The sequence below is a fragment of the Trichechus manatus genome, unplaced genomic scaffold (assembly GCF_000243295.1).
Source record: "Trichechus manatus latirostris isolate Lorelei unplaced genomic scaffold, TriManLat1.0 scaffold00083, whole genome shotgun sequence".
NCBI lineage: Eukaryota > Metazoa > Chordata > Mammalia > Sirenia > Trichechidae > Trichechus > Trichechus manatus.
Window position 1 is genome coordinate 1,501,682 of NW_004444019.1, and position 12,869 is coordinate 1,514,550.

At 33.6% G+C, this 12,869-nt stretch overlaps 1 protein-coding gene across 4 annotated transcripts in view; it reads left to right on the plus strand.

Moving 5' to 3' along the window:
• Nucleotides 1–12,869, plus strand: part of PHF3 (PHD finger protein 3) — a 95,625-nt gene that overhangs the window by 50,903 nt on the left and 31,853 nt on the right. For all 4 annotated transcript variants that reach the window (XM_023735860.1, XM_023735858.1, XM_023735857.1 and 1 more), the window contains 2 exons: nucleotides 698–859; nucleotides 5,582–7,364. In XM_023735860.1, coding sequence (XP_023591628.1) covers nucleotides 718–859; nucleotides 5,582–7,364 — 1,925 coding nt within the window. In that variant the 5' untranslated portion in view covers nucleotides 698–717. The remainder of the gene's footprint in view (nucleotides 1–697; nucleotides 860–5,581; nucleotides 7,365–12,869) is intronic.

Sequence of the window (12,869 nt, forward strand, 5' to 3'; positions counted from 1 at the left end):
ACAATATCACTACAGTGTTTATGTGTTTCTAAATCTTTCCCACGCCCTCTCCCCTCTAAATAAGTGACTCTGTCTCTCCTTTGACTGAAAGAAATTATTTCAATTATATAGCTACATTAAATACGCACCATTTTTGTCAGCATTTGAGGGAGAGGGTAATTACATTGTTTTTCATTTCTCTTTTTTTTTCTGCTACCACTCAAAAGTATGTCCCCATTGTTTACTCTCACTTGTAGCATGAAGTCTCTGAGTAGTAGGATCCCAGTTTGAACTAGAATTTTTTGGTCCTAGCGTGAACCTAGCTAGCATAAGCTTTGCAAGATTTTGAACTCATGTACTTCTGTAACCAAAATTGAGATAATTGAGTAATCCAGGTATGATCACCTATGACATTCACAAAAAGACAATGAGTGATAAGTGAGAGTGATAGCTGAAGTCTAACTAAGAAAGAGAATAACTAATCTTTGCTTCAACTAGCTACCTCATGAGATAGGAAATTGTAAAATTGAATTGATTTGGTAGCTTGGTAGTGACAGTATCACATATGTTTGAAATAGATCTAGATTTTCAGGACATTGTATTTATTACGTTAAAATGGTTTCACAGTATTTTCTATACCACCTTTAAATATTTAACGTTTCCCCAGTATTTTCAAAAGTTAATTTTTTTGTTGTTTTTGTTTTTTTGTTTTTTCTAGTTGTTGGTCTTGACGATATTATGGATGAAGGAGTTGTTAAAGAAAGTGGCAATGATACCATTGATGAAGAAGAACTGATTTTACCTAACAGAAATTTGAGGGACAAAGTAGAAGACAATTCAGTAAGATCACCAAGAAAATCACCTCGTTTAATGGCACAAGGTAATCCCTCCAAAGAGGTCCGGCTAGAAAATCAGAGGTGTAGGGAGAGATGTGTTAGGTTGTAAGCTTGCTGAGCAGAAATCTTATTTTCTTGATATTTGTTAGTCTGAGCATTATTGATAGTAATCCATTTTGAGATTTTGTCAGTACCTTGGTATAATTAATGTCAGACTTTTTACTGAAATTAAACATTTACATAGTTTAAAGATTTGACTAGTTCTATAAGATTTAAGAAAAACATCAGTTTTCAGTACACACTACCCCACCACTCATTTTCCTTTTCTCAGAGGAAATTAGTGTTAAATCTTCCCACTGTTTTTTCTTTTTGTATTTACCTCCATATTTCTAAATAAATGCACATATTGCTGCTGTTTTATTATTCTGGATGATGAGGATTTAGCATTTTTTTCTCCCTCTTGTCCTAATCATACAGAAGGACATTTTCTCATCTTCCAGTACAGGCAGTGCTCGGGTTACGAGCGTTCAACTTACATACAACCTGTAGTTATGAACTAACCCCTGTAAAGCTATTATATTAAAAATTCAAGGTACATACAATGGTCCGTAATAACAAAAGGGCGCTACTTTGCGACTTGCACCAAAACATTATTATTATTATTACTGTATTACTATGTTAAAGATGTTGTAGTGAACCTGAAAGTATTTCTTTAATGTTTTTTGTGCATCGAAAGGTATACTGTATACTAAGACGTACATTTGACTGACATTAGATATGAACCGGACTTAACTGTTCAACTTAAGTACAAATTCAACTTAAAGACAGAGTTAGGAATGGAACTCATTTGTAATCCAGGGACTGCCTGTATATAGTTTTGTTAGACTAGTAGTAATTATTTATGTTATTATGATTATACATGCTATTGGAAATGATTCATTTAATAAACTATTCTTTTCCTGTACTGCTTTTTGTTTTTCTGATTTAATAATTGCTTTTGATTTCATTTGCTTAGTTTTTTATGTACATGCTAGTAATTACCCCTCAGCTCCTTTGCCAGTTGTCTATATCTTCTCTAAAGGTGTTTATGCATATCAGTTATTCTGTCAGTTTCATTTCACTGACGAAGTCTCTTGGAATCTTCTGATTCTCTTCAGTGTGGATTGGTGGTAGCTTGATAAGCCTGGTACATAGCTGTTATCCGAGGATCTCCCTTTACCATTCTTCTGAGGAGTCTGTGCTTTGTGTTTTATTTCCTATTTCTGCTTTCTTGGTTTAACTCCTTCATTTTGATGACACACCTCCTCCATTAGCTTCCTGAGTAAAAGAGCCATGGAGATACATTGTTGAATCTTTGCATGTCTGCAAATGTATTTAATCTGTCCTAACACTGGAATCATGGTCTGGTTGGACACAGAGCTAAGATTGGAAATCATTTTCCTTCAGAAATTTGAAGGTGATGTTCTACTTCTAACTTTGGTCTGATTCCTTTTTTTTTTTTTTTGTTATGTTGTCTGTTTTTTTCTGGAAATTTGTTATATCTTTCTCTGCAGCTCCAGTGTTTTGATAGTTCATGATAATGTGTCTTGGTGTGGGTATATTTTGTGTACTGAGCTGGATACTCAGTAGTCCCTTTTAGTCTGAAAACTATTATTCAGTTCTGGGAAAATTTCTTGAATTAGTTCATTGATGATTCCCCTCCTTATTGTCTTAGCTCTTGCTTTCTGGAACTCCTGTTACTCAAATGTTATCTAATGTGGACTGCCCCTCCCATTTTCTTTATTTGTCTGCTTTGCATCTCTCTGTCGTTTTGCTCTACCTTGCTGAGATTTTCTCATCTTTATCCTCCAACCTTCCTGTCAACTTTTGCATTTCTAATTTATAGGTGTTCTTTTTTGTTTGGGGAACGGTGTTTTTTTGTAGCATCCTGTTCTTGTTTTATGGATGCAGTATCTTCTCTTGTTTCTTAAGATGCTTGTGGTATTTTAAAAGTTTTTATCTCCTTTTAAAGTTTCTCTTTCCTCCGTCTTGCAGTTTTTTTTTAAATTGTTTGCTGCCTTCCATCTTTCATGTTAAATACTTCCTGAAATGCCTGATTCTTTGTTCTTAGCTCATATTTAAGGGTAAGGACTAAAACTATTAGGTATCTCTAAGTGTGTGGGTTGGGCTTTGTGAACTGTGAGCTTCACAGTATGGTGATCTGGCTGCACTGTTTTTTAGTGGAACCTCTGATGTCAGAAATTAGGTTATTCCCCGTAGATTCATTAGAATGCTATTAAATGAGCAATAAATTAATTACTTATTCTGAGAGTCACTGAGGAAAGTTGTCTAGGGGCATCTCAGCAGTCAGTATATACAAATTCACTTAATCTCACAAATTTCAGTATACTTTACTGCCATTCTCAACTGTGCCTGATATTCTCTAGTCTGGAAACCCTGTGTTACTCTTTCTGGAAAATAAACCTCCAGTCTTGGGTTAGGGCTAGGGAAGGGAAGTTGTTCAGCAGGTGGACTGGACAAGAGGGATCTAGGGATCTAACTGTTCCTTTAATAACTTTCAACCCATCCTCCTTTTAACCACCTTCCTTCATCCCCGCTTTAGAAGCATTTGGGGCCACCAGTTTTCAAGTCTTGTGAGGATTCTGTGGTGTTAATGGTGTTGGTTTTTGCTAACACTGCCTGCTTGGTGTTTGTCTCACTTGGGTCTCCTACATCAATTACTTTGTGATGATCTCTTATTTGACTTCCAAAATTTGTCACTGTTTTCTCTCTTTTGTTCTTTTTTTCTTTTTGGAAAATACATCTTTTCAAGAAAATTCCCTTTACTGTAGCTTTAGTGAGATTTTAGAAATGAAAAACTTAAATGCATTTGGTATCTACTCATGACTTTGAAAAATGAAAAGAATAAAGTGAACATTGTAGACAAATAATGGTAATTTTGAGCCTATGCAGTCAGGCTTCAAACTAATGCAGTTTATATTTAGAAGAGAAAAAGTGACTTTATCTTTTACTTAATAAATTAATTACTATTGGAAAAAACAGTTGAATATGCTATAATTCGTTATTTTTACATCTACTTAGGTAATGGGTGTTAAAAGCTCTTCATTTATTTCAGGGCAAGTGATTAAGGTAGAGCTGTGAATTACTACACACTGTCTTCTTCAAAGCTTCAAAAATCATCTAAATATTGATAACAAACCTTCATTTAAATTTGTTATTTTAAAATGTTACTATCCCGTATCTGAGCATGTGATAAACAGTTCATAATTCACTGAATAGTTTTAAAAAATTGTTGAGTAATTATCTAATGGCCAAATACTGGGCTACGTCCTGGGAGAATTACAATGGGTGTCTAAGATTAGGACAACCATATAATTAATTGTCCTAATTGGGGCACTTTTGAGAGTGAAAGGGTGCTATTAATTAGGACTTCAGGCATTACCTGGGACTATTCCAGACAAATGAGAATGTATGGCACCTTAAGTTCCTCACGATAATAAATGACAAACCAGGGAACTGTTCTTAATTTTGGAACATAGAATGGTTTTGCATTGACAGGTAGGGGTCTGTATTTTTTATTTTTTTTTGTAGTCTCAAATGTAGAATGGATTCAGAGATGTTGGATATGCATAGCCTTGGAACAACTTCATATTTTTTAATTTAGCATATAGACAGTTTCTCTATTTAGTGAATTATTCACATCTGTTTTTTTCCCAGTTTTCTTTTCACTCTGTGTTTTTCCTTCCCCTGGAGTATGTATCAGGTTAGGGAAAGGAAGAAAAATGCATTTAATAGAGCTTTGTTAGGACCCTTGTTAAAAGTGGGAAGTTTGCTTAAATTATTTCCATACTTCCCTTATGATCATTTTCTTTTTCTTCAGGATAGATCTTTTTTTTTTTTTTTTTTTTTTTTAAGTTGTACTTTAGATGAAGGTTTACAGAACAAACTAGCTTCTCAGTAAACAATTAGCACACATACTGTTTTGTGACATTGATTACCAACCCCACAGCATGTCAGCACTCTCCTTTCTCGACCTGTTGTCTCCTCCTCCTTTCTAGTTCTTTTACCTTGGCTGGTGTGCCCTTTAGTCTCATTTTGTTTTATGGGCCTGTCTAACTTTTGGCTGAAGGGTGAACCTCAGGATATGATCATTTTCTTGATTTAAAGCATTTTAGTTGCATTTTTTTTTTTTGTGATTTGTATGTGGTAGTGTAGTGTATACATCATTTTTTCTCTTTGAGGAATAATTTGAATGTTAAAATGGTGGTAGAAGTGAAGCCATATTCATAAAGTAATTAGAGTTCTTTTGAAGCTGTACCAGTATACTTATGCAGAGCCTGTTTATGATAGGTGGTTTTAGTTTAGATTTTATAGGCACCTGAATTTGTTTGGTTTTATATATTTAGAAATATTTAATGTCTAAAACTTGTACGACAGTCTTGCTTAAGACCAGCATTAATGGTAAAGGAAGTTAATTTTACTTATTTTATGCCACCAAGGCTCCTTATAAAAAAGATATAATATCAGTCTGGGTTTTATAGAGGTTTTCTTCCCCTCTGACAGCATTCAGAGAACTTCGATAAATACAAAATTAAACATATACATGTCAGTCACCATTTTGAGTGATTCAGTATATTTTCATTGAAATGAGAAAAATATATTTTATAGCTCAGAATAAAGAAATGATATGCTGTAATTTATATTGAAATAAAAACACATGGCAAAATAGCTAAGTTGTTTTTATTTATTTTTTTTCCTTGTGATAGAACAAGTAAGAAGTTTGCGACAGAGCACTATTGCCAAGCGTTCAAATTCATCACCTTTAAGTAGCACAAAAAAAACATCTGGGAAGACTGTATCTGCCCCTAAAGCAGGAGTAAGACAACCAGAAAAGTGTCAGATTAAAGAAGAAGTTTGTGCATCACTGAAACCTGAGTACCATACAGAGAGCAGAAGGAGCAGCCGACATATTGGACACATAGAAGTGGTACCAGAAGAATCAGTGTCTTCAAGTCATTCTTCAGTGTCATCTTGTCTTGAAATGAAGGATGAAGCTGAACTAGATTCTAAGCATAAGTGTAATAATCAGGGAGAAGCAAATGTGCCATCTCATGAATTAAGTTGTCCACTTCTTTCAGAGACTTGTGTCAGTATTGAAGAAAAGAAAAATGACATTCTGATGGAATGTAAAATCAAGACTGTCAGTAGCCCATTGTTTAAGTTTTCAGGTAAAGAAGAGCATGAACAAAATGATTCCATTTCAGATAAAATGGATAGGATTATTGTTGAAGAAATGAGGGCAAAGGGAAAAACTGAACAAGAATCAAAGGGGACAGTAAAATTATCCAGTGAGGGTGACCAAATTGTTGAGGAGATTGGATCTGCTGCTGCGCTTTCTGGTGATACTGCTTGTACAAATCCAAATAAGACAGAAAAGAACCTTGAAGGTTTGTCTACTTCTGTTGGTGAGGCAACTGAATGTAATTTGGAATTGAAGAATGCCGTGGAAGTTGCTGATAAATCTAAGAACTCCATTCTAGGAAATAAAATAGAACCACTGGGTTATTGTAAAGATGCAGAGTCTAATGATCAGCAGTTGCAAAGTACTGAATTTAATAAACCAAACTTAGAGATTATTGATACTGCTGCTTTTGAGCCAGAAAGTAATATTTTAGAAAGTGCTATTTGTGATGCTCCTGACCAAAATGCAAAAGAGCATGTTGAAAGTATTAAAACGGAGCCCCATGATACAGCAAACCTTCAGGACGATAGAAACAGCCAGTCAAGTAGTGTTTCTTGCTCAGAGACAAAAAACATGAAATCCAAACATACAAAACCTACAGTTCATTCTAAGCAAAACATGACAACAGATACTCCAAAGAAAATTGTTGGGGCAAAGCATGAAGTAATGCATAACAAAAACAAAGTTAATGTTAAAAGTGTGAAACGAAATGCTAATGAATCAGAATCTCAGCAGAATTTTCATAGGCCTGTCAAAGTGAGAAAAAAACAAGTTGATAAAGATTTAAAGATTCAGAGTAGCAATTCTGGGGTTAAATCTGTGAAAAGTCAAGCTCATTTGGTATTTAAAAAAACATCACAGGATCAAAATTTAGTGCAGACCTCTAAATCCTTGACCCATTCTTTGAGTGATAAGACTCATGGTCATCCTGCTTGCTCTAAAGAACCTCATCATCCATCACAAGCTGGATATTTGCTACATTCCAGCCAGAAGCAGTGCCATAAGCCCCAGCAGCAGGCTCCCACAATGAAAACCAATAGTCATGTGAAGGAAGAGCTTGAACATGCAGGTGTAGAGCATTTTAAGGAGGAGGATAAACTGAAACTAAAAAAACCTGAGAAGAACCTACAACCCCGCCAAAGAAGAAGCAGCAAAAGTTTTTCTTTGGATGAGCCACCATTATTCATTCCAGACAACATAGCTACTGTAAAAAGAGAAGGCTCAGATCATGGCTCCTTATTTGAAAACAAATATGTGTGGACTCCCAGCAAGCAGTGTGGTTTTTGCAAAAAACCACATGGCAACAGGTGTGTGTGTGTGTATGTGTGATGTGTGTACATTTAAGAGAAACTGCTTTTTTGGGGTGGGGTAATGTGAGAACTGTTACACACACAAAAATAAATTATTTAACATACAAAGGCTTTGCAAAAATAACCCCCCCCTTCATCAATCCTGGATAAATGATAGAAAGATGGAGCCATCAAATTTACAAATAAATCGTTGTAGAACATTTTACAAAATATAATTTAACCATTAACTGGTATCTTTGGAAATGTTTTGTCATTGTAACCAGTTAGGGAGTGTAATTTAGTGGTTGCCTCTGAAAAAACAAACTTTCTGCTACACAAAAAAATGTTATACTTCCAGGGATCTGTAAGTTATATATCATTTTATTTGGCTTGAAAAGAACTAGTAATAAAGTATGAAGGTCATAATGGAAATTCTATTTTTCTTTTGAAAAAATGAAGCACACTTACTATGACTCAATGCCACCACTTTATAACTATCAAACTTGACCTTGGAATTTAATAGCTAAGATAATTGTTAGATTATCCAAGTGAAATTTGTATGTAACATGGAACAGAGTGAAAAATGTGTTTATTTTCTAATGTTCACGTATCTGTTAAAATTTTAGCAGCGTGCCCTTCATAATTTTTTCCTTAGGATTCAGTGTTTTGTAGTTTCAGACACTGTTTCCTTCACCTCCCCTTCCCCAGTGTATTTTTTGTTTATTTGCTTTAAAGAAAAGAGAAACAAGATGAAGTGGAGTTTGCAGCTACAAGATCATCCTGTTCACGTGTTCAGATTGCTGTTGGAGCGTCTATCAACACTGATATGATAAAAGAACATTATAACTTGTACACTATAATACTATTCTTATTCATGAAAGTAAATGTTAGAGTGACTTCTCCAGCCACTATCAGATTACATGAAAATGAAACTCTTTAGGGAGGGACAGTTTACTAAAGTGTGCTGTAGAACATTCTTTCAGTGGTGGGACGGCGGTTGGAGAATAGCTGGGAGATGTTGTGGGGCTAGTCTGTCAAAAATAACCTGAATTTTATCTTGAGGGGTTTCTTTGTGATTCAGCCTGTGGTCTTATTTTTAGTGTCAGAGATTCCTTTATAACATATTCCAGTTTTTTAGAAATTACAATTGTTGGAATATAGTGCTACATTTGCCCTCACTTATGTGATCTTTATGGCTTTTGGTTTAAAACACCTTATTCAGATATTCTAATATGGGACCTGGCCTAAGACAATTAAGGGTTGAGGTGCTTTTTAGTGCTCTTTTAAGCCAGCCCTTTTCTTGCCAGACTCTTTTAAAACCCACCAGTGATACTTGGTCAGAGAAATGGAATAACAGCCTTAAAGTGAATGAGTTTGTAATATTGAACTGGCATAGAGTTGGAAGCCATGTTAAGTATATTGTACTGTCGCTTTTTGTAGGTAAACTTGTATTCTGATTGCCCAGTCTTCAGGGTTTTGCCCAGGCTTTTTAATGATTACTGTCATTTTACCAACATCAATAATTTTCCTAAAATGAAGATTAGGTGTTTCGTCAGTGTCTTTTACCTAGTGCCTCCTTTTGGATCTACTGTATAAAATCTGTAGTTTCTTTGCTCCAGCCTGGAAAATGACTTAGAATGTTAAGTGTGTAGGAAATTTGAGTTCACCCTGTGTAATTGACCTGGGTAATATATAATATTATTGGAAATGGTCAATTTTGGAAGCAACATTTAAGATTACTTCAATTTTGTGAATAAAGAAGCCTAAGTAATTGATTGTTTTTTCTTTACATATTAACTATCCATGACTGCCTCTTTGATACAGTGTTCTTGTATATACATTGAATTTACTCAAAAAGGAAAAAAAATGTGCTTGGCATGCAGCATGAGGTTTTTCTATTTTAAGCCATGTGTAAGAATATGAATTTATAAGAAGGGAATATCTGGAAGTAGCACTAGCCACATTGAAAGCTGTTAATATGACATATTTCCTAGCACTTGTAACAGCTTTGCTTCTGAAAAGCTGCTTAATTTTTTGGCATTTTACATGCATTGCAATTGAGGTTAGCTTCCTTGGATGTGCTTCTAGTGGAAAATTATATTTTGTAATAGTAGATTTAGTCATAGCCTGGCCACATGTTGATATTTGACCATAGGCAGATATGTACACATCATAAAAGACAGTAGTTATTGACTTTAATAATTTACATGTCATGCTGTTTTGCTTCTATTTTCCTGATTTCAGCTTTACAACAAAGTTACATTATTTAAAAAAAGAAAAGACCATTTAATAATCTTTTTTTTTAAATAATGTAATCTTTGCACTTCCTAAAAACATAAGGCAGTTGGCATTTTGGAAGGAAGAAGAAGCCTTTCCGTATTATCTACCTTGTAGTTTTTGTTACTTCCGTATCTTTCCAAAAGACCTTTGTATCTTTGGTCTGCAATACAATCTCTTGACCTTGTTGTAGAAGGATAGCATAGTAGGTGAAATTAACAAACAAAACTAAATAAACCTCGCTAGCAAAATGGATTCAGAGTTTTATACTCAAACAAGAATTCCTTTTTTGAGAACGAAATTTCTAGAATAAATTGTTCTGGTTTTTCTCAGGTTTTTAAGAGTTCTGTAGACAAATATTTTTCTTTGCAGATTTAGATTATTAGTAACGCTAAGATGATTTAATGTTTCTGTGGAATAGAGTCCTTTCATCAGAAAAAAGTGAGTACATATATATTTACAATAACATGGGCCTGTACTGTCACTTAAAGGAAACATCAAAATTGAAGGCCCGCCTTGTGACAGCTACAGTGTTAGCCTACAGCATGAATTGCTAATAATCGGAGTTCTCGATGTTGTCTCTACCTTACTTTGAAGAAGTTAAAAATTTTCTAAGAATATTTTTTGGCTCATACAAAGTTAATATTAGAATTTTAAATTAGTTTCTCATGGTCTTAGGTCAAGATTTTTATTTTTACTATTTCGTATATGAATAGGTAACACTAGGAGAAGGCAGCATGAATATTGTTGAACTCTTCAATTAGCTTATTTGTATTGCTCTGTTTCAATTAGTTGATCAAGAGCTGAACTCCACACAACATAGATTTTTTAGTAAAAAATTTAACATGCAGATTATCTATTTTCCTTAAATGATTTTTGCCTGTTAGTAATGAGAAACTGAGTGACAAGGTAGAAAGTGGGAGAGTAATTCTGTTAGCTGTATGGCCCATATGTTTTTAAACTATGAGAAATAACATGAGAAGGAAAGAAAATATATTCTCTCTTTGTGATAGACCGTCTTTTAACATGATTTGTTAAGTTCATATTACTGTTCAGTTTTAGATCTAAGAACAATCCATATTTACATCAGTTGCATTAATTTTTATTTTAAGGTAAAATACATCACCCAGGACGTGTGGAAAAATTTTTTATCAATACTCTTTTTTCTTTTTTTTTTAAATACTCCTTTTTTCTTGATTTCTCAGAAAATTTTATCTCACATAAAATCTAAACTATATTAAGGTGAATCTGTAGATGGTACTAAGAGATTTGCTTTTCAGAGTCAAGTTTGCTGGACACATTTCCAAAATAAGCTTGAAATATTCCTTAATAAATTTCACAATCATAAAACCACTCTTCCCTGGTCAAATAAAGATTTAAAAAGTTCTTAAAATGATCTTTATAATTTTACATTTATATTTGAGTTTGGGGCAGAAGTGTAGTCAGTGTAGGTTTTTAATTAAGCAGTTCCTTACTGAGACTATTTCAGATTTGCTTTGAAGAAATGATAATGTGGCTTTGATTAGGGAGGTAAAGGGAAATCACAATTAGCTTTCCTTCAGTATTTCAAAAGACATCAAATTAGACAGTTGCTTTCCAGAAATAGCAGTTCTTGTTACTTTGCAACGTGAAATCGAAGCACTTTCAAGCACTGCATTAGTCAAACCTTTTATTTTTCTATTGGCAGGAAGATCTGTATCTGTAACATGGATCCATCAAAAATCTCCTCAAACCTTGAGAAACCATTTCTGTCTTGCAAACAAATATTGCATTGTTTGAAAGTTTATTAGGCATGTAGATCCAGAATATTTTGTATTTTCTGGACACAGGCATTGAAGCTTTTTTTGTTTTTTTAACCAAATCATTGGGAAGATGAGGATTTATAAAGATAGCAAAGGCATCACAGTGAGAGTGAAGAATGATGAATTGTAGGTATGAAGTCAAGTCTAATTGCACAGTAGTAGTTTGATACACAATAGAAAAGCAGAAGAAGAAATTACTGCTATTCAAGAATGGAGTGTTGGGTATGCCTTTTTTAAGATGCCCTTTAAGGATTGAAACTCCTTGTTTTAATTTTTATAGTTCGTTCCACTATTAAAAGAGATTCACTTCTGGTATATTTAGAGAGTGTTGACTGTATCTCCTTTAACATCCTCCTGCTGGACCACTGGTTTTTAAAAGAAGTTTTGACGCTTACGCAGTGTCGTCCAAATCAGTAATACAAGTATCTGTTAGATTATTAAGGAATTTATATTCCTAAACCCTTCTATCTTAATCTTTTTAACATACCATGAATTGCTAACCTAAAGACAGAAAAATGAAAATGTTCAACATTTTTATTTCAAATGAGCTTTGCAGTTTTTCTAACAATGGGTTTAAAAGTATATTAAAAAAAATTCTCAGATTACTATTTTATATTGTTTTGATTTGTCATTCAAAAGTAATTCCAGATACTCTTTCTAAGAAAAAACTTAAGGTCATAAATCTTGTGTCTTTCTACTGTTCCTGTTGGTTAGTGGAGTTAATTCTTAAATAAAATGCAGTAAGGAGAAATTTTTTTATAGGATTGTTTGTACTGAAAGATTAAAAAAATTAAACCTGTATATTAATATCTTCATGTTAGGAGATTATACTGATCTTTATTTTGAAAAACAAGTTTATTGTCTAAAACCCATGGTCAGTAGTAAGAAGTCTTCACACACAAAAGTATATCAAAAGAGTCTTCAGTTGAATGTGAATTCCTGAATCCGAATATTTTGAGCTTAAAGAATAGTCATGTAGTTGTTTAATAATCAGTTTATTAGTTTTTGAGGTACATTTTTTATTGCTGCTTTTTTTGGATTTTTTTTTTAATAGTTTGTTGGATAAACCTCCCCCCTTTTTGTGTATGAATTCAGGTCTGTGTGGTAATGTAGCTGTAACTTTGATGAATTGTCTGTAATCAGATTATCACAGAGAGCTTCTCAGTGGAGAAATAGTCTATATTTTGGTCATTATCTTTTATTTTCATCTTTGTGGGATGTTGTTTGATTTTTGTTTTGTTTGTATTCATACCAGAGGGGAAGTATTTTAAATCTTTAAAGATTCTATTTGTATAGAATACTCTTTCCATTGAAAACTTGCTTTTTGTTGGACTTACAGAATGAGGAAACTTGGAGAACATGTACAGTATCTCAGAAAATCAAGTATTGGAAATTTTATTTAGATGCACTTTTGACATTGACTTTGTAAACCTGTATCAAATCA